Source organism: Hoplias malabaricus, chromosome 13 (assembly GCF_029633855.1).
Source record: "Hoplias malabaricus isolate fHopMal1 chromosome 13, fHopMal1.hap1, whole genome shotgun sequence".
NCBI lineage: Eukaryota > Metazoa > Chordata > Actinopteri > Characiformes > Erythrinidae > Hoplias > Hoplias malabaricus.
Window position 1 is genome coordinate 4,856,915 of NC_089812.1, and position 23,199 is coordinate 4,880,113.

At 44.9% G+C, this 23,199-nt stretch overlaps 1 protein-coding gene across 1 annotated transcript in view; it reads left to right on the forward strand.

Moving 5' to 3' along the window:
• The first annotated feature begins 6,151 nt into the window (after positions 1 to 6,151).
• The window catches only part of cyth3b (cytohesin 3b), a 47,316-nt gene continuing 30,268 nt past the window's right edge, over positions 6,152 to 23,199 (forward strand). The window contains exon 1 of the mRNA XM_066641904.1: positions 6,152 to 6,446. Within this exon, the coding sequence (XP_066498001.1) occupies positions 6,428 to 6,446 (19 nt within the window). The 5' untranslated portion in view covers positions 6,152 to 6,427. The remainder of the gene's footprint in view (positions 6,447 to 23,199) is intronic.

Sequence of the window (23,199 nt, forward strand, 5' to 3'; positions counted from 1 at the left end):
TCATCTCTCTCTCTTTCTCTCTCTTTCTCTCTCTCTCTCCCCTCTCTCTCTCTCTCTCTCTCTCTCTCTCTCTCTCTCTCTCTCTCGCTTTCTCTCTCTCTCTCTCTCTCTCTCTCTCTCATATAATTGGTTACTCGTGAATCATATCTCAGAATGATAGACAGTGGCTTTGCCATGGCCGTGTAAACAAAGTGGATATCAGTAGCGGAGTAACAGCACTAGTGTAAATCTAACCTGCTCTGGGTTTGGACGCCTCCGCACTGGACTACAGCTGAGAATTGCAGTCTGTGATATGACTAAACACACAAAGTGTGGTCATGATATTGTAATGAGAATCTGTGTTCTGTGCTGCCCAAGAACATCAAAGGAGAACCCAACTGTTGGAGATCCCACTGGCGGCTTCTGGAGGAACGAGTACTTATGGGGCACTGCCCCTAACGTCATAGGAGCTGTAGAAGGTTATGGGGAAACTAACACACTGTTTTGTAATTATAATGCGGTCCGGATGCATGAGTTTTATCACTGAGGAGAAGCATTAACTGTTACATTACAAAGCTCCTCCTGAGCCGATCCCAACAGGGCTTTACAGGCTGAATGCACTTGAAGGGAGTATGTTTATCGTGGTGTGTGATGTAAATATATCGTTAACTTTCACTAGTTCTGTGGCAGACCTGATGTCACGTGTCAAATTTAGTCCCATCCGACTATAATCCAACGGAAAACTACAGAAAATATGAAGTAAAAAGTCTTTAAAATGCTGTAACTTGTGAGAACACAGTCCCAGTGTTCCAAAGCCTTGAGCTTTTTCCTCGTCTAGCCCACGTTTGGCATTGACCGTGCTGATCATCTGCTCGTGTCATTGTTTGAGAGCATTCCATTCTATTAGTCAGTGCTTTTCTATGGCAATTATTAGAGGTGTGTACACAGTTAAATACCAGTAAGCACTGGGTTCACTTTTCAGCAGCTGAATTCAAAAGCTACCAATACTTCTAATACTTTACTGCACACAGTAGATCAATCGGAACGCACATTCAGATCAAATATGAGTGAACTGCCGTTTAAAAGCCGAGGCAGACAATGTTAGATGCAAAAATTAGATTCATTAACCCACGAGGACTATTCGATTACATGCTTTTATTCGATTAAATCAAAATCATGCTTTTTCAGTTCAGAAAACTTCAATCTGGGACAGCAGCTGTTGTTCTGTCCATTCAGTCTGCTAATGCAGAAAGCAAAAGGCTCAGCCACAGAGGATATCCGGACACAGGGCTTCCTCTGGCCTTGTCTTACCCTCTTCCCCAGCACCAGCCATTCACTGCAGGAAGCCCCCTTTCACTGCCTCTTCCCCTGGCCTTGGAGAGTTAAACTTGGGTCTTTTGTATCAAAACGTCAAAGAGTGCTGACACAGGGCCCGTTTTTGACGTCCCTGTACCAGTGAAGATTAGGGTGTGGAGGTGTAAAAGAAAAAGGACTGGGATTGAAAGATGGAACCCAGCTGCACTGATGTCCAAGACGTGGAGTAAACTTACATACATGTATCTCTCTTACCTTTATATTAATCTCATTTACAAAAATGTTTTTACGAGAATCATTCATTAATAGGTTGATGTTGAAAAACATGGATGTTTACTTTCCTGCATCATTTGAACAAAGCAGCTGTCCTTCACACTGTGTGTAAATTTGATGACAAATGAACAGTTAAGAAGGTTTTTTCCTTCTACTGTTCATTCATTCATTATCTGTAACCCTTATCCAATTCAGGGTCACGGTGTGTCCAGAGCCTACCTGGAATCATTGGGCGCAAGGCGGGAATACACCCTGGAGGGGGCGCCAGTCCTTCACAGGGCAACACACACACACTCACACATTCACTCACACACTCACCCCTACGGACAATTTTGAGTCGCCAATCCACCTACCAACGTGTGTTTTTGGACTGTGGGAGGAAACCGGAGCACCCGGAGGAAACCCATGCAGACACAGGGAGAACACACCACACTCCTCACAGACAGTCACCCGGAGGAAACCCATGCAGACACAGGGAGAACACACCAACTCCTCACAGACAGTCACCCGCAGCAGGAATCGAACCCACAACCTCCAGGTCCCTGGAGCTGTGTGACTGCAACACTACCTGCTGTGCCACCGTGCCGCCCTCTCTCCTTCTACTGTAAATTACTATTTTGGGAGTTTGTTGTCGTTTGGGAAAGCGATGATATTCAAGTTACACCACAGGTTCCCAAACTTTTGGGCAAATGACCCCTTAATATACATTATGAATGTTCTGCAACAGCTTTATAACCCAGAGGGCACGGCATATATCTTAAGTGAAATTTGCACCTATGTTTACCATAAGAGAGCTGTGTAAAATCTCTTCAGTGAAATCTACTTCCCCTTAAACATTCATATAAATGTGTCCTTTAGGTATTTACTTTAGGTAAGAGTTGTTAATTTAATTAAGTTAATTTATAATGTATGGGGGCAGCACGGTGGCGCAGCAGGTAGTGTCGCAGTCACACAGCTCCAGGGGCCTGGAGGTTGTGGGTTCCATTCCCGCTCCAGGTGACTGTCTGTGAGGAGTGTGGTGTGTTCTCTCTGTGTCTGCGTGGGTTTCCTCCGGGTGACTGTCTGTGAGGAGTGTGGTGTGTTCTCCCCATGTCTGCGTGGGTTTCCTCCGGGTGACTGTCTGTGAGGAGTGTGGTGTGTTCTTTCTGTGTCTGCGTGGGTTTCCTCCGGGTGCTCCGGTTTCCTCCCACAGTCCAAAAACACACATTGGTAGGTGGATTGGCGACTCAAAAGTGTCCGTAGGTGTGAGTGAATGTGTGTGTGTGTGTCTGTGTTGCCCTGTGAAGGACTGGCGCCCCCTCCAGGGTGTATTCCTGCCTTGCGCCCAATGATTCCAGGTAGGCTCTGGACCCACCGCGACCCTCAATTGGATAAGGGTTACAGATAATGAATGAATATAATGTATGGTTAATTTAAGAATAATTTATATTTTTTATGTGTCATATCTGTAAAATAAGAGATAACGAAGAGTCAAAGGAAAAACCTTTTTTGTCAAATGTCACCAATGTCAGTTTCACCAATGACTTCATTTGTAAATAAAGCAAACCCTAGTTTGTGAACTGTCAGGGGCCGATGATGGAAATACAGTACAGTGCACTGTACACATTCTTTAAAACACTACACAGTGTAAAGTTCCCAAAGGAAAAAGTAGGGTGGTGCTTCATTTTGCCTGCCTTGAATCTGGAGGTATGGGGTATGAGGGTTGCGGTTGGGGGTATAGGAAGGGGGATGGGGAAACCTGCCCCCTGGCCTGACTAGAGCATGTGAAAATGGGGGGCTCATTCTGGCTGCTTGAAGTCGGTCAGCTTGCCTCTATCTTCATTGACTGACGCCATAATCAGCCAGACACGCACCGCCCCTGAGGAGCCTGCCCCCGGGCGGGCCGCTAAGTGCACTCTGCCACAGCCGTGCCATACAGTTAATGCAATCATGCACATTAACTCATGCTTTGGTGATGCCAGACGACAGAGGTGGGGGGTGGATATTATGGAGCATGTTCACTCATGTGATCTTCTATAATGATCTGCAATGTCTGTTTATACATATTATCACTGGCCTAAAGTTCTTACAGTGCAACAGTTGGTCAAAAGTCCAAGAATGATTGGAATTTCAAAACATATAAAAGATGTGTTCCTTCCATGTATTCATTATGCTGCAATTAGCATGCATCACTTCACCCAAGCAGCAGATTCGCCAGTGGGAGAAATTGATACTTCAGGATGAACATTTTGGGCTGTTTTTATGCATCTGCGATTATGCGCATGACCTATTTTTCTACCTGCAGCTTTGAGATATTAAAACCACAAAAAGGCTGATTTGTATATGAAAGTGCCTCCATCCAGTGAATGCTAAAGAAGGGAAAACTAAAAAAACAGAGAGTTTCCTGGACTGGGTCAGACATCTGCTCTCTGAACAGGAAATACTCCCCCAGACTGGAGACCCCACCAATCCCCTAAGTCTGCCTCTCACTCTTTCCCTCCCTGTCTCTCCATAACTCCTGCTCTGCCCAAATCCACTGTTTTATACACTTGGAGAAATACCTCGGAATCTCTTTTCAGTGCTGTGATCTACTGGAAAATATAATTCAGCCTCATGACTACTGATACAGTCTAAGAGGTCTCACTATGGCATCTCTCTGTATGACGTGAGGCACAGTTCCAACTCATAAATAGTTGTTAAATATTCTATCTTTCCTTGATGATATATTTCCCTCTATCCCTAATATCACAGCGCAAAGGAGGGGTGAAATAGATAAGTCTGGACGGACAAATTCTTCATGTTTGTGTCTGTCATTGCTCGTGGAGAGCTCCATCTGCTTCCACTATCAATTCCAATGTAAACTCTGCTCCACATTCCGCTCCACTTCACGTCCAAAATGATGCACGTCTCCTGATCTCAGCTCATGCAAATTTTGGATTCTACATCAAGTCCGGAAAAATAGATATTAAATCACTCACTGCTGAGCTAGCCTACTATATGGGGTAAAAGTAACTACAGAACCCCCACCCCCTTCTTATTTTCCAAGAGGCTGGAATGCTCTAATTGAAACAGTGTGTGGAAGAAACACTGGCGATACTGTTAGGCTTCTCCGCCGTGAGTGTCCATCCTTTCTGTTTATGAGAGGAATGAACACGGCACTGGGGTTGATTCTCTTCTAATTTTCCACACACCCATTACCTGTGGCTAAATGATTCAAATTTTGACACAGAGTAAGGGAAAAAAATCACTTGGCTGCAGTAATGTAGATGTCTCAGCAAATATAAGTCACATTTCCAGTCGGTTTAGAAGCCGAACTTAAGTTAAACGTGAAGCTATGGCTACATCCAAAACCACAAACCGTGTATAGTATGTCAAACATTACAGCAATTCAGAAATGTAGTAACGCCACTGCTACAAATATTAATAGATAGGCACATGAAATATGGCATAATTACATTTTTAGCCCTACCACAAATATACTTGCCTACCACTATATTCAGTAGTATGGCTGGGGGAAAAGTACATACTAATATACGATACCAAATTATATATATACACTTTTCTTTAGCTTTATTGTTTAGTGTGGTATTAAATGGCCTATGGTTATGTGTGAATATCTAAATGGTTAACGCCTAGGTCAAAATAGTAGAACATGTCCTATGTTTAGGACATAGTCAATGTGCTTATGTTCCAGAAAATTCTACAACCATAAGCATTTAGGTCAACATTAGCCTAAATAATTTTGGGCAACTTTCTGTTATGTTCGTGGGTCTGTCTCGTTGTGGTGATCAAGGCTATACTCGCCAGCCTAATAACAAGCCGAGGCTATCAACTTATCAGGTCTATTTCCCTGAAATAATTAGTGACCGTTATGGTGTAAGTGTCTTGAGAAAATTTGAGGGAGGGTGTCGCTACTAGATACGCGCCGCTGTCCGATTTGGAAAGCGCATGCGCAGAACATCATACCTGCGTACACTGCTGATAGCTCTGATATTTCACTAATTTCTTCTTCGAAAATAATTGTGAATAAACACTGCCCTTTTTCTTTGAACGTCATGTGTTTTTTTTTCATGTTTTGTTTAAACAGAAGACTACCTCAACACGGATATCGTCAGTTGTAAATAAACACACTTTACAGGTACTCCATTTGTTTAAAACTGTAAAGGACAGGGAAGGCTAAATCGTGTTTATGTGTGTTTAGAGTTACTCACTATTGAATATAAAGCTTAAATTTGCTTTGGAAAACAGTATATTTGCTGCTTTAAGCTACAAGCGTGAATGTCTGCGCATGCGCCGTCCAAATCAGGTCGTCGTGGTAACGCTGTAGTGGTCCACAACGCCACGAGTCACATGACCACACCGGTTTGTAGCTAGTGTCTGGAATGGGCGGGAACGAGCCTGATGACGCACTCATGACAACCCGTTTTCCGACAAGTCCCGCCTATGCTGCACTGCGATTGGCTGCTACTGTTCCACCTTCGTGTTTGTGATTTGTGAACGCGCACACAGGAGGCGGGCCTTTACTGGAATACAGGTGGGGAAAGAAACCACAGTAAGAGCTAGCGTTATTCTGGCGGAGCCGTGGAGCACTGATGCCAGTGTCGGTCAGAGTACAACAAGAGGACGTTCATTTCTCCGGATGATACTGAACAGCTTTAGCGGCACGCGTCGACGTCAAAAGCGGACAGTGATGCTGGATTAAACCGTGACACCGCATTTCATTTTCAGTTAGGTGTTCAGTGAAAGGCAGGAGGCGGACTCTCTGTCAATGCAGCCTTCAACGTAAATACATTGTAATAAAGAGCAGCTGGGGCTGGGACTTTACATTGATCCTGTCATTTACGGCATCGTCTCACGGCTTTTTTTCTATTGAACGGCAAACATGGATGAGGACAATCAAGGTACGAGGTGTCCCCCATTTTTAAACCTCTGTTTCTCTCTGATAATCGTCTGTTTGCAGGTCTTGCCCATGAGATATACATCCTAAACGAATTGTAGGCATTTCATGTGTCAGGCCCTACACTGAACCACTGATATTTCTGAGTGAAACATGATGTTTTGGGGGAACGTGGCTTGGTGGCTGTATGGAGGACTGGTGTGGGTTCATATCTGAGGGTCCGTGCAAACAGTTGGCTTGAGTTATTTGTTTCTGAAGGCCACATATACAACTGACAGACCAGTGTTAAAGGGAAAAGCCACCTATTTTTCCAAGAACTTTTATACGTTTCAGTTGTTGACATGTAAACAAACTGCAAAAGGCTGGAGTGGTGTCTTTTAGAAGAACTCAGCCTTAAATGGAGGCAGTCTAGCCATTTGATTTAGTATCGAAAATAACAAAAACAGTCTTCCGTTTAATTAGGTTTTAAATGTAAGTTTGATATTACACTGATAACAGTAGGTATCAAACATATTTTTAGGAGTGTTTTGTCTCCCTCCACATTTAATTATTAACCAATAACAAACAGCGTTTTATACCAAACATTTTTCTCAAGCCTCTGACAAAACGTTTTTTAAATGTAACAAATTTAGTAATGTAGCTTAAATGTTCGTACGTCTGTCTCCTCTGACCCACACGGTGAGATGTCAGTTTCTCTGGAATGGAGCGTTTCATTTCAGAACTACATCACACAGATGTAAACAGCCATTCAGAAATATTGAAATGTCTGTTGAATTTCCCCTTTCGGCGCACATGTCATTAGTGTGTTATAAAGCAATCTGTCCCAGTAAACAAGGAACGTCCCTGGACGTTCAAAATAGGTCTAAAAGTAGTCTGTCCGTCAAGGACATATTTTAAACGTCAATGGAAGTCCAAAATCCATCTTAATAAGTTAGTTAAGTGGTGACGAATCGATAACGTCAGTGGACGTCCAAAATGCGTTTTATACAAGTAATTTATTTCGGGACCAATTAATAACGTCAATGGACGTCCAAAACACGTCTAATAGTCGTCTTTTCAATGTCTGTGTTTGGACGTCTTTTCAACTTTCATTTTCAACCTTAAGAGAACGTTGATTAGACGGCAGTCATTACGTTATTTCAACGTTGAATCAACGGCTAAATGTTTACTGGGTACAGCCTTAGGAGAATGGGGAATTGTGGGGACAAAGCCAGTGATGAAATCACTGCTGACAGGTGAACTAGTCTACTGTGATAACACTGTAATACTCCTACAAGGTCTGCCTTTGGGTCCTCTGTCTGACAAAGTCCAGCGTTGATGTGGGAAAGTTTAGCACAGGTGAAGATCAGAATGTATGCAATGACCTACATTTCAGCACAGACTTTGTGAAGCATGTCTGTGTATTGTATTGCTGAGATCATACCGTAATTACAACAATAACTCAGTGTTTAGAGCGGATTTTATATACATATACTTACTTTCAGTCTTAATAGGCCTTGAGGTAACTGGAGTGGCGTAACCAGAGCTGATGTTTGGAGTGGTCTTATTCAATTAAGACCTTACGTAAACCCCCATAAACACGTAGTCTCTATCTAACAAACATTTGGTAAAGCTTTGCCCTGCTTTGAGCTAGGCATTGATAGCTATTGAGCTATCACAGCAATAGTGGGGTCAGGTCCCGATGTTGAGTGATTAGTTTTGGATAAAAGAAAGCCACTTTATCTCATCCCAAAGGTATTTTGGAGAAGTAGTGAAGTTTCCTTTGCAGAGAATGATTTTCAGTGTTGAGTTCCAGTTATTGGTTCTGCAAATGATTAGGAATATACAGAAAGGAAAAAAACGGGGGCACATATTTGTAGCGTGATCCCCCTGGCCTCAAGCTGACGGAAGGGATCTGATGTGTATTTTTGTTCTGGTGGAACAGGCACAGTGGTCTCATTGTCAAAAAACGAGGCTCCTCTATTTAAGTGGCTGGAAATGTGAGGGTGGAAAGGGATTGGGTCCTGTGATGTCTTCCGTACAAAACTGGCCGTTTCCCCTCTGCCCTCAAGGCGAATGCAGAGACGAATGTGACTGGAGCGTAAGTCACACTTGTGTGTCAGCTATGTCAGATACAGATGGATGTGTATTAACTGTTGTCTTTGTGGAGAGTTATGTTCACAGCAGGACGCTCTCAGCTCTCATTTCTTGAGACCAGTCCTACTTTATCTAGTAACAGATTTAGAGGAAAAACAGTTAATTTCATTATAGTAAAAAAACAGTGCACGGTGGAGCAGCAGGTAGTGTCTCTGTCACAGCTCCTGGAGGTTGTGGGTTCGAGTTCCGCTCCGGGTGACTGTCTGTGAGGAGTGTGGTGTGTTCTCCCTGTTTCTGTGTGGGTTTCCTCCGGGTGACTGTCTGTGAGGAGTGTGGTGTATTCTCCCTGTTTCTGTGTGGGTTTCCTCCAGGTGACTGTCTGTGAGGAGTGTGGTGTGTTCTCCTGTGTCTGTGTTGGTTTCCTCCGGGTGACTGTCTGTGAGGAGTGTGGTGTGTTCTCCCTGTGTCTGCGTGGGTTTCCTCCAGGTGACTGTCTGTGAGGAGTGTGGTGTGTTCTCCCTGTGTCTGCGTGGGTTTCCTACGGGTGACTGTCTGTGAGGAGTGTGCTGTGTTCTCCCTGTGTCTGTGTGGGTTTCCTCAGGGTGACTGTCTGTGAAGAGTGTGGTGTGTTCTCCCTGTGTCTGCGTGGGTTTCCTACGGGTGACTGTCTGTGAGGAGTGTGGTGTGTTCTCCCTGTGTCTGTGTGGGTTTCCTCAGGGTGACTGTCTGTGAGGAGTGTGCTGTGTTCTCCCTGTGTCTGCGTGGGTTTCCTCCGGGTGACTGTCTGTGAGGAGTGTGGTGTGTTCTCCCTGTGTCTTCGTGGGTTTCCTCCGGGTGACTGTCTGTGAGGAGTGTGGTGTGTTCTCCCTGTGTCTGCGTGGGTTTCCTCAGGTTGACTGTCTGTGAAGAGTGTGGTGTGTTCTCCCTGTGTCTGCGTGGGTTTCCTACGGGTGACTGTCTGTGAGGAGTGTGGTGTGTTCTCCCTGTGTCTGTGTGGGTTTCCTCTGGGTGACACACGTTGGTAGGTGGATTGGAGACTCAAAAGTGTCCCTAGGTGTGAGTGTGTGAGTGAATGTGTGAGTGTGTGTCGCCCTGTGAAGGACTGGCGCCCTCCTCCAGGGGGTGTTCCCGCCTTGCGCCCAATGATTCCAGGTAGGCTCCGGACCCACCACCATGAATGAATTAATGAATGAGATTAACTAACAACATGCCAGTCAGTATCAATTTTGATGGTGGAATGGCCACCAATAGCCCTTTCCCACCAAAAGAACTCTGGTTCTTGAACTGGTTCTGTCTGGGTTTATAAGAACCTGGGTGCTTTTCAGTGAACCAGCCGCTTTTACAGCAGTTTTAGTGAAAACTGAGGATATGTCACAGAATACGTCATCAACAGGGGGCGCTGCACAGCGACAGTAAAAAGAAGTGAGTGACCTGCGAGAGTTTGTGCTGTTGTTACAGACGTGTGGAGAACCTTTTCAGTGGCATCACCATGCGGCCTCTTTAGACTGCTTTAAATGAGTGTCCTACAAAGGACCTGTGCTTCTGAGGCCTGAGCTTTGGAAAACAACAATTGGTTTTGATATAAACATTGAAATGATGGAAACTGAATGCTGCTTCCACACAACATGGGGCTTTTAAAAGTGTTGTAACCAATGAAAATACTGAGGAACTCTGAACAGTTTAATCTTTTATGGTCAAAAATAGAACATACCAATGAGTTAATAGTTTCCTGGCTGATATGTCGAGCTGTGAGCAGGATCTCTTACTCAGAGAAAGCACGCAGAATTGATTATGGCTGCAGTTATCAGCTGTCACATGAACTCCGAGGTCCACAAGTCACAAGTAATGTGAATACTAAGCTTCTTAGCATTCATAGCAGCTTTGTTGGTGTCTCTTGGTGTTTTCATTTTCTTCCCATGGAGTCACTGTAGTGTAGTAACATGTTACCTTTATACAACACTTAGAAGAAAAGGAGCTGTTCTTTTAAGATCCACATTCATAGTTTACAGAATTGATCACTTGTAGGTGATTTATCAGCCACGTCACCAGTGATAACAAATCGATTGATTGAATCACCACACTGATATCAGTCTACTGTTATCTGTCAGATTCTAGTTTAGGGCTAGTTCAAAGTCCTAGTTCCTGTCTGGACCCTTTGAATGTTTTGACAGCGTGTCGTTGAGTATCGATAGGAGCTCGGAGCTGATGTTCGTTGCCCACTCTAGAGCAGTAGGTAGGCTGGATTAGCCCCCAGTGTAGTGAGGGAATATCCACACAGGGAGGGCCTGGACTGTGCCATGCTAAGTTCGACTGGACGTCCTGCTGGGGAACAGTAATCGATGCTGTCGTCCACCACGGGAGCCCTCGCACCGGGTTGTGCTGGCTGTCGGATACAACTTAACATGTCAAAACTCTTTGTCTTTGGTCAGTGCGTTCCAGATGGGATGTTGTCTTGTGTGCCATTTCATGCTCAGAACAAACGGTTGCCAAGAACAGGCCTGTAGTATGTCAGTAAGGTTAATACTTGTTGAGCACTGCTGAGGTGAATTGGGTTAACCTCAGGTAAATTTCTACAGTGCTCCACTGTGGTTGGAAACCACTAGTGATAATAAATTCAGCAAAATATATTATGGTGGACTTGGCGTGTTCAACTTTCCACATTCATCTTCAGGAGAAACCATGCCTACGTGCCCAGAGGTGCTTTCTGGAGGAGTCCTTATTAAGCATGTATTTGTTTCTGAGTGTGTACATGGCGCGAGTATCGATGTGGCCATATAACTGACATTTAGTGTGAAATTCTGTGGTATCTTTGTTTAACTCTGAGTTAGCTGCTTGTTGGAAGAAGAGTATTGTATGATTCACTGCACTGTGCCTGAGAAATACGGCAAAAGTATAAGACCATGATACATAAATACATTTTCAACATAGTGGCTGTGTCTGACCGACTGAGGTCCTGTGCGCTGAGGCAGTATCCTGAGGGAGCGAGGCGAGTCTGAATCGAATGAGTCACTTTTGAGTCTCCAATCCACCTACCAACGTGTTTTTTTGGAGCGTGGGAGGAAAGCTGAGCACCCGGAGGAAACCCACGCAGACACAGGGAGAACACACCACACTCCTCACAGACAGTCACCCGGAGGAAACCCACGCAGACACAGGAGAACACACCACACTCCTCACAGACAGTCACCCGGAGGAAACTCACGCAGACACAGGGAGAACACACCACACTCCTCACAGACAGTCACCCGGAGGAAACCCACACAGACACAGAGAGAACACACCACACTCCTCACAGACAGTCACCCGGAGGAAACCCACGCAAACACAGGGAGAACACACCACACTCCTCACAGACAGTTACCCGGAGGAAACCCACACAGACACAGAGAGAACACACCACACTCCTCACAGACAGTCACCCGGAGGATCTTCTCTTTTTTGGTATAAACTTGCAGGCTAAGATTTGTACATGTGTGTTGGAGTTCTCTTCTACAAAAGCGGGGCACACATGTTTGGGAACCTCTAGCAAATGGACAGGGAATGTTTTCAGACGAGTTAAGCCTCAGAGAACATTGAATACACTTTTGGTTTTGTTTGTAGTGGAGCTAGACATAATCTTCAGTTGCTCTTGATTGGGAAACCACAATTTAATTTAGCGTTTGTTTCGTTTTAGAAAATTAATAGCAAAGTAATAGCACCGTGAGTCACTGTTATGAAGTGTAGCATCAGTACAAACACAATGTGAAGAGGCTAGCTCTTGAAATAGCTCCAGGGCCACCAGCTTAGACCAGTCAACAGTATTCAACCCTAGCAGTGATTCATCCCCTGCACACCTCGTCTTATTTGACTTCATAGTTTCGGCAGGAATGAGAGCTATTGTTTATAGGAGACTCCTTTAATTACATCGGCATGTAGTAGTATTCAAATGAGCCAACTCGCGCGCCTGATGGGATCAGACATCAAACAACAATCACAGCAGAGCATATGGTGCCTTGCCAAGTACCGGGGGTTCTGACAGAGATTTACCCATTCATTAAGTCACTGAAAAACCTGTGACAATGTATCGGCAAACCTTGGTCCATGTGTTCCAGCTCCTGAAGCATTCACATGTGACACAGCTTAGCAAAAGCAATATAAACACAAGTCGCAGACGGTGGGCTCGCCCGGTAAATGAGGCCCGTGTTCTTGGCTGCAGACCCAAACACATGGAACTGGTTTTTATGACCCGTCATAAAGGGCATTCCTTGTCCTTTAAAGTCCTCGCCCTGCAGTTACAGTGGCATCTCTGTTCACCAAGATGGTTTGGAGATTGCAGGAGGGTAGGGGACTTAAGTCTTCCGGCTGAGGATACTAGCACGAAGTTAAGGGGTAAAAGCTCTTAAGGCTGGTTAAATCTGAAACACATTGAGGCAAACAATGCAGCAGTATTGGGGAGATTTAAGCAGGTGTGAGTCAAGCTGAAGGCTCATTTAAGGCCCTCGCAAAAGGAAGCCAGACGATATGTTAGTCTCTGCAGTATTTGGCTTGTTGAATGCAGCCCATTCCAGAGGAAAAAGAAGAAAGCCCACGTCTCTCAGTGTTTGCTATGTCTTCAACTCTTATGCTGAGGGTTTTTTTTTTTGTTGTTTTTTGTTTCATTCTGAAGTGGCTTTTCTGAGTAGAGCATGAGTAGGTTGGTGTGTGTGTGTGTGTGTGGGGAGCTGGGACAGTTACATAACAAATCCCATATTGCTTAACCTCACAAAGAGGCAGGAAAAAGGTGTATCCCGGCACTAGTACATTAGGTCATATTTCAGATGCTAATATGCGTGGGTCTTTTCTGTCTGCTCTTACGAACTGCTTGGAGGAAAGAGGTTGCAGTAAATGTAGCTCATGAAAAATTCACAAATTGTTTGGTGAGGAAGTCTGTTTGAAAGATTGGTTTCCCCTCATTAGCTCTGCTGTTAACAACAAAGACCCAGTGTTTAATGAAGTGTTTCATTTGGAAGAGGAGGGGCTCCGTGTGTGTCCTCTCAGCCTTAGAGTGGGTCTATAAGGTTCTGGATACATGTACTAAAAGAGGTTCCAACAACAACAACAAAAAAAGCCATTTTCATTATAAATGTCATGAGAAGAAGAAGTTCTCACTGTTTTAAATACTGCTCCAGAATAACCTTTAGTTGATCCATTGTTTGAATCCTGATTTGGAGCTTCATGTCACTGAGGGAATCACTGGCATTGCACAGATTAGTATTTTCCCTGCTCTGTCACAATCAGCTCCTCAGCTTAGCAGCCACTATCGGGTTTCCTAGACTACTAAATATCCACTGTTGCAATAATAGATAGATCTGTTGATCACAGAGAAATTCATGTGTTACAACGCAGTACAGAAAAGACAGGAGTAGAGCTGGACGATACAGCCAAAATATATATCACAATATCTCTCTATGGACACGGAACTGGATAAGCGCTTACAGACAATTCACGCAGACACAGGGAGAACACACCACACACCTCACAGACAGTCACCCGGAGGAAACCCACGCAGACACAGGGAGAACACACCACACACCTCACAGACAGTCACCCGGAGGAAACCCACGCAGACACAGGGAGAACACACCACACACCTCACAGACAGTCACCCGGAGGAAACCCACGCAGACACAGGGAGAACACACCACACTCCTCACAGACAGTCACCCGGAGGAAACCCACACAGACACAGGAGAACACACCACACTCCTCACAGACAGTCACCCGGAGGAAACCAACGCAGACACAGGGAGAACACACCACACTCCTCACAGACAGTCACCCGGAGGAAACCCACGCAGACACAGGGAGAACACACCACACTCCTCACAGACAGTCACCCGGAGGAAACCCATGCAGACACAGGGAGAACACACCACACTCCACGCAGACAGTCACCTGGAGGAAACCCACGCAGGCACAGGGAGAACACACCACACTCCTCACAGACAGTCACCCGGAGGAAACCCACGCAGACACAGAGAGAACACACCACACTCCTCACAGACAGTGACCCGGAGGAAACCCACGCAGACACAGGGTGAACCCACCACACTCCTCACAGACAGTCACCCAGAGGAAACCCACGTAGACACAGAGAGAACACACCACACTCCTCACAGACAGTCACCCAGAGGAAACCCACGTAGACACAGAGAGAACACACCACACTCCTCACAGACAGTCACCCGGAGCGGGACTCGAACCCACAACCTCCAGGACCCTGGAGCTGTGACAGAGTCACGACCCCCTGCTCCACCGAGCCCCACCGAGTTACAACGCAGTACAGAAAAGACAGGAGTAGAGCTGGACGATACAGCCAAAATATATATCACAATATCTCTCTATGGACACGGAACTGGATAAGCGCTTACAGACAATTCACGCAGACACAGGGAGAACACACCACACTTCTCACAGACAGTCACCTGGAGGAAACCCACGCAGACACAGGGAGAACACACCACACTCCTCACAGACAGTCACCCAGAGGAAACCCATGCGGACACAGGGAGAACACACCACACAGACAGTCACCTGGAGGAAACCAACGCAGACACAGGGAGAACACACCACACTCCTCACAGACAGTCACCCGGAGGAAACCCACGCAGACACAGGGAGAACACACCACACTCCTCACAGACAGTCACCCGGAGGAAACCCATGCAGACACAGGGAGAACACACCACACTCCACGCAGACAGTCACCCAGAGGAAACCCACGTAGACACAGAGAGAACACACCACACTCCTCACAGACTGTCACACGGAGCGGGACTCGAACCCACAACCTCCAGGACCCTGGAGCTGTGACAGAGTCACGACCCCCTGCTCCACCGAGCCCCCCCAATATTGTATTTTGCATTTTTCTGAATGACCCTCAGATAAGCACAAATAATACTGATGTTTGTAATCAGTGGCTAGAACTGTGTATCACTCATTGCACGTTTATGTGTAAGTGTGCCAGCGTGCTGCCGCCCCCCACCCCCCACTTTTGTTTATTCACGTGGACGTTCTGTTAACAATGCACTTTTAAGATGCATCATCATTCAATATTTATTCGGTGAAAAGCACAGATCCACTGAGGCATGTGCGTTGTGTGCTGCGATCACACGTTTGCCACTGTGGAGCCCTGTATTTATAGCAGCAGGCCTCTGTATGCTAGCAAAACCCTCCTCAGTTAACCGTGCTTTGGTCATTGACAAGTAGCCCCATATGAACTGCCAGATGTATGTTTGTATGTGTGTGGGTTACAAGTTGAGTGGATACAGGAGTCACGTTGTATATAGTAGCGGTGAAAGTAGGTTACTTGTGGACATCCTGGCCCAGCTGTGTGTATCTCACGTTTTCCCTGTCTAACAGGCTGGGATGAGATACAGCTTAATCGCACTGCACATGTGTGTGTGTGTGTGTGTGTAGGGTATAAGAGCTTAGGATTACTAGCTTCTGGAATCCGAGTGTACGCTTCAGACAAATGGGTGAGATAAAATCAGAGGGATGGATGTCAGTTAGTGGATTATGGAGAGGAGTCTATGTCTCTGCTTCGCTTGGCTGTCACTCTGTACTCAGTGGATCTAGTCCAGAGAGATTCCAAACGAACTGCTTTATTCACAAACCCCAAAACCTTAAAATCTGATGCAAAAAACGTGCCTGTTTCCACACTTTAATCGGCTTTTCTCTTTTAGCAACGTGATTGATCAAAGCTGTTGCTTTTTTTTTGAGATGTAAAAATGCGATCTAACAAACTGAATATCTGTAGAATTTATATGAATCATAAACTACTTTTTGGACTCAAAATATTAACCCGGCATACTGTATTATGGGGTGGTGGTGGTGGTTGTGTGGGGGGTGGGGGGTGCACTGTTGAGCTGCACTGAGCCTCGTCTGTCAGCACGTCGAGTGAAGGGATTTTTTGTACTGTTTTGTCTGAGCTGCAGAGTTCGCCTCAGTCACACGTGTTGATGATAAAAACTGTCTGAGAGACAGATGTCCAGTGCCTAGTGCTGGAGGAGCATAGAAGCATATAAGTGCAATAAGCAAAACAAGACAGGTTCTGTACCATTTCGAAGCGTATGGCCAGCTAGGCTTCAGTAAGTGAGATACGGCTAAACGCTTCATATCTGTCAGCACCAAGTCAGAACAAACACAGTGGTTTAATCCCAAATTACTTCATACTCCCTCTGTAGTGCACTACACAGGTCATGTATTTACTGAATCTAGATCTTAACAGTGCGTTATATATTTCTAATACAGCATCATTTATATTTATTCATATGTGAGAAGCAGTGGCGGATGCTGGTCTTTCAAGGAGGGGAAGCTCAATTTCGGCCTACATCATAAAATGTTGGTTCATTTATACGTAAATTCTACCCTCCGTTCCTTTTTAAGAAAATGATCTGTGACCCTGTCGTACCAACAAGGCGTCTTTTCCAGGGACTTGACTAGTGTCCTCTCAATGGCCAGCCTCGGTTCATGTGAAGTGTGTCCGCCTGTGCTCCCACGGATCTTTACACCAAAGGATCGCTGATTCGCTCACTTCGCTGTCAATCAAAAAGGGATTCAGCCTCAGACAGATCATCCAATCATCATGCAGAAGCTGAGCGTCCAGGCCAGCAGAGGCCAGCCCACTGCCCCATTGACCCCCAGAGACGCTGAGCGTCCGATGGGCGGGACAAAGCTCAGCATTTATCCAATGACTCGTCTCGTTTCGCTGCACTTCGCTGCTTCGCTATTGAACTCTGTGGACACTGTTTAAAGCACTGTGAAGCTGCGCGAATGATTGAGAGGAAAGCCGCGTCTTTACCAGCGATAAGAAGCTGATTCTGAACAAAAGTTGAGCGCGTTGTAGTGCATATTTATTCAATGACACGTACACACAACAGTATATATTTGATCACTTATTTATTTACATTTTAGGGGAAGCTGAGCTTCCCTCGCAGTCTTAGAGCAATCACCGCTGGTGAGAAGCTGAAATCCAGCGCTGGACGCGTGTGTTTACAGTGAAGCTTAAAGTCTTATGTAATTCGCTTTATAGGAATGAGGGAATTTACGTGTTCAAAAGCCTGTTTTCAGTGACATAAACTGTGTATTCGTGAGGACGTGAGGTCAAAATGCTTGTTTTTTAAAATCCGTGTGGATGGGGCTTTAGTGAGACGCAGAAATTGGACACACCAGACATGTCATCATTTTGAAACACTGTCCACATTTAGAGACACTCTCCACATATATAAATACAGCAGCATCTATATATTTGCTCAACCTTATTCTGAACATCTTGTAGAATAACTAAACAATAAAACAGTAACAGGCACAAGACTGATCTACATTATGCTTTGAGCCCTGAAAAACTTGCAGTTAGTTATCGTTACACTTATATAGCGCCTTTCTATACACCCAAGGATGCTTTACAATCCACACACTGCTCAGAACACTCAATCCACACACACACTGGTGAGAAGCGGTAGCCAAACGCACACAGCGTACTCTCAACCAGGAACGACCGTCCACCTGGAGGACTGCATCGGGCACTGGGGTTTCACCCAGGACAGAGCGTCAATACATATCTGGGCACACACACATTCACACTCGTTAACTCATAAACAAGGACAGTTTTTACAGAAGCCAATTCACCTACCCTCCATGTTTTTGCACTGTGGGAGGAAACCGGAGCCCCTGGAGGAAACCCACGCAGACACAGGGAGAACTCCTTGAACCCAAGATCCCAGTGCTGGGAGGCGAACGTGCTCACCACTAAGCCACCGTGCCGCAGAACAACACAAGCCTTGTACATTAGTGATAGGAAAGGTTGTAGTACTCCGAAAGAAAGAGTTCTGCAAATATATTTTCTTGGTACTTGGTGTTTCTGAGGAGCTCTGCATCTCGATACAATACTGGGCCACAATGATTGGTTCATGACCTGGTGTCAAAATGGACAACACATGAAAAACCTGCCGTCTTTGAAAAGTGACCTGAAAAACTAACACTGAGACTTTGTGTCATTGTTGTCACACGTGCAGACAGCGATTGCTCAGGATTGATAACATTTGAAGACAGAATGTGGGTCATGGCATCTCCCAGAAGGCCTAGCAGGAATGAAGGCATGCTCCTAGACATGGGTCTGTTTCCACACAGAGCTAATGATGGCCTTCACATGTGTCATATCACATTGTGTTTAATGTGCACTAAAGGTGATTGTAGGACTGACATCAAAAACTGTGCAGAAATCTGGCAGTAAGTTTACGTGAAAATGGTGATCTAGCCTCTACGCCAGGGCTGTGCAGTCTTATCCACAAAGGGCCTAACTAATTAAAGGAGTGAAATCAGGTGAGCTCTGGCCTGAGTGGACTACACCGGCCCTTTGTGGATAAGATTGTCCAATCCTGTTCTATGCTATGTCTATGTTAGCCTCTACTGTTCTAACTACAAAAGCCTTGTAGCTACATTATTAAAATAATAATAATAGTTGTAAATAAATAAGTTGTAGGGCAGAGTGTAGGGCAGTTTTCTCAAAGTGTAGGGCAGTTTTCGCAAAGTGTAGAGCAGTTTTCTCGAAGTGTAGGGCAGTTTTCTCGAAGTGTAGAGCAGTTTTCTCGAAGTGTAGGGCAGTTTTCTCGAAGTGCAGAGCAGTTTTCTCGAAGTGTAGGGCAGTTTTCTCGAAGTGTAGAGCAGTTTTCTCGAAGTGTAGAGCAGTTTTCGCAAAGTGTAGAGCAGTTTTCTCGAAGTGTAGGGCAGTTTTCGCAAAGTGTAGAGCAGTTTTCGCAAAGTGTAGAGCAGTTTTTGCAAAGTGTAGAGCAGTTTTCTCGAAGTGTAGGGCAGTTTTTTTTGAAGTGTAGGGCAGTTTTCTCGAAGTGTAGGGCAGTTTTCTCGAAGTGTAGGGCAGTTTTCTCGAAGTGTAGGGCAGTTTTCTTTATGCTGCTGAGCTTGTGTGTTATCAGACATATACAAGGGCAGATAAAAATCTGCAGAAGTCTGCCAGTAAATTTACCTGACAATGCCTTTTAGCCACACTAGCCTTGTAGCTACAGAGCAAAAAAATAAGGGGTTGCCTCCTAAAAACAAGAAAAAATAAGTGGTGGCTCAGCAGACTGGTTAAATTTGGGATTAGTGAAATATGTGAAATTTAGTTTTATGACAAAATATGGCTCTGAATTTATATTAAGCACATTTGCGTGGGTTAAAATGAGATTATCTTTAATGCTAATGCAAACCTAGCCTCAGCATGAAACACATACGGCCTGGTGGCACGGCTGTCTATGGGCATTTCACCTTTTCAGATGTTTAAAAGTGCAGCTTCATGGATACTCCTGATGAATCACTGTGTTTGGGGCACGCACTAGCATGCTCTTGTTGATGCAGTAGCACTAGCTTAGGGCAGAAACCAGAAGGGAGGAGGTTCTGAGCTCAGTAGAAGTGGCTTTGCATGACAATCTCGATCTAGATCCCCGTTTATTTTACTGATTAATTAAAGCTGCATGACTTTTTTTTGCAGTGAAATGAATCAAGGACATTTCTTCACATTTTGACTGGAAAGGAATAAAGCACTGCTTATCCTTGTAATTTAAGAGGCCCTTAACTTTGCACAAGCATCTGAAAAACATCCATTTCCTATCCTGGATGTTCCTGGATCACTGCTTATCGTTCTCTGAAGGTAAAATCTTGTAATTCTCCTGGATTTTGTAAGGATTTGACGGTAAAGCCCATTTCTGAAGAAGCCAATAGCACTGAATGGAACTGGAGAATAACTGATGAACTGTGTAAGTGGTTACAGATAATGAATGAACCAAAGCATTTGCAGGCAACGTTTCACAGTAGCTCTGTGGATGGTTTGGTGGTAAAATTAATGTGGCCCTTCTTAATCCACACAGTAATGCATTACCGCATTAAGCTATCCATTTTCAACAAAGTGGATATGGGGATATATGAGGGTTGGGAATCATTCCATATATGAGGGATGAACTGAGATTACAGGTCATCTATTTAAAATGGAAACAAGTGGCAAAGCTTGACCGTGTGACCACCAGTTGATCCTCTGTAAAGACGTTTACCAGAATGGTTCTGGTTTGTAAATTTTGAATATAATACTGTAGAGCTGGGCGATGTCAGCGCAAATCAATATCACGATTAATTGTACATTTTATCACGATTACGATTAATGAACGGTAATTTTGTTTTTGTATTTTTGACTCATACTTCAGTGACTCCAGTACGCTCCAGTGTTAAAGCTGGGATATTTCTCTAATGTCGCTGGGAGCTAGTTCCTCTCTCTTGTTGATATTTGGTGTGTGATTGTGCTTTGGCTGAAACAGTTGTTTCTCAGTGTTTACGTTTGACTTCTTTTTGTTCAGCGTCGTCTTAATTAAAGTCAAAGCAAAACAGACGCTGTGTTTTTCTTTGGTTGGAGCCACTTGAGTCGCTCGGTTCGCCTCGGAGTTTAGGTTCTCCTCCTTGTTGATTCCATGTGGCCAGCTTGGTAGTGTGGGTTTAAAGGGACAGTACATGAACACACACTGGGGACACAACAGAATAAAAAAAAGGAGTTAAAAATGTATATAATCCACATATAAACAAGATTATGTGGATTTAGATTAGTTTTCAATTAATTGCCAGACCCTATTATTCAGTTGTATTTTACATGGGAACCACATCTGTGCAGATGTCGTCTTGTATTCTCCCCGTTTTTTTTTTTTTTAATGAAAAGCCTCCATGGTCAGTGAATGCATGACATGTTGGTTTCCACACTTATTACTGACTATTTCTCAGCGCTGTAAATTCCTGAGGCATGAATATAAAATAATGTACACGATGTTAAAGCCAAATTAGTAACACTACTTCAAAAGGCTGCGTTTGTTATTGAAGATGTTCATTGTGGGACTGAACCTAAATGAGTTTCATGGACTGACTGTGTGAAGATAAGCCTGGAAGGAGCGGTGTTTCACACAGATGAAGTGCCGTGGTCCCAAAGGTTCCAGGTGTAACGCGTCCCAGTGATAATGATAACTGACTTGGGATGGTTTTGAAGCTCCTTTGCTTCAAATTCTTGAAGCATCCCTTAAGTCCTCACAGCTGGGGTTGTAATAACAATGGCTCCCTTACAGCTTATAATTAAAGCTAAAAGACCCTGGGACATTTCTGGCAAAGAATACGTAGAGAGGAGTGAGAGAACAATTTTTATAAAAAAAAAACAACAAGTCTTTGGAAACCATAAACAGCCATTGGGACCGGATGCTCGACCTTCATCGCCCACATTTCTGCCATAACAGAGATGTCCCAGCCAGCCCGCCTCCTGGTCCCAAACAGTGTGTGAGTAGTACTTCGTATGGCTTGCCTCCCCCTCTCTTTTTCTCTCTTTCCCCTCTTTCGTTTCCAGATGCGGTGTCTGGCCAGCCGGGGCCAATATAAACAGGCCTGTCAGAGCCTCGGCAGCCCTGTTTGCCTCATGCATGCCTCTCTATCAGACGCCTGGAGTCAGACACTAAACTCATTTCCTGAGTGACTCATTGGAGGGGACAGTGGGGGGATTGGATGGAAGAGGCTTCTCCACCCGTTCCAGTCTGCACATCCCCAGAGAAGCAGTGTGGACCCCCTGCTAGCGTGGCTCCGTGGCTAAACCAGGTCCCTGGCTAGCTTTGTGTAAGCTGATAATAACATAGCTAAAAGCCTTGCAGTTTTCCAAAGTGTTTCAACTCCACCACAGGAGCCAGACTTTAGCCGACACACTTTATGGAGAAAGTCGCTGGCTGGTTTCGCCCTCCATCCACCGGTTACAAAGTTTCCACTTCAGTCCCCGGGGTCATGGCTGTTTGCTTCATGCTAAAGACTGTCTGTTTGTTCACTTGCCCCGGTGAAAAAGGGTTTTTGATAGAATTTGTGATGATGCTGCAGCCGGCAAGATCAGATATGAGCTGCCCTGAGGGGTAAATACAAGAACCACAGGAGCATGAGGAGGTGAACTAGTGAGAAGCGCTGCTTTCGCTTTCAGCATTGCAGCAAGAAATTAGCAAGAGGAAGAGAAACACGAGAAACGCAGCTCGGGCACTAATTAAAGAAGGACGCTAAAAATGCTGTTGCCAAAACTGCTAATCTAATTTGTTAAAAGGGAGCGTGACACACGATGAACTAAAATTAGAGCAGTTACGGATGTTTTCTGATCAGGGAAAGGAAAAGGAAGCTTTCGTTTTTTAAGTCGTTCTTTAAAATGGAAAGGCGTGCTAGCGTACAATGCCTCTCAGTTAGCAGGGCTGTGCCTCTACTAACGGAGGACGCCAGAGTCATGTTACTGTGCGTCTAGCCTCCGCTGGAATATCAAGCTAAGACTCAAAGCATGGCTGGAAAACTGGCAATCACGTGGTATTTGGGGTTTTTAATACTGAAGATATGAATCACACTTAGAAATATGCTGACCTCTCGGCTGCGGTGACCTTTTCTCAGATGTGTTTTTAGAATCGAGACTCCCGACTGTCCTTCAGAAGGTTTTTCCTTGTGTTTGTGCAAAAATAAATAAATAAATAAACTGTAGCTCATTGTAGATGACTTTCACAGACTAATGAACTGCACAGCCGTCCTTGTGAGAGTAAGTGAAGTGTTGTGTCTATGTTGAGAGGGATGTCTTCTTTTCACACAAATTATTTTCAAGGCCCAAACTGTGGCTTGTGACCCCTATGGGG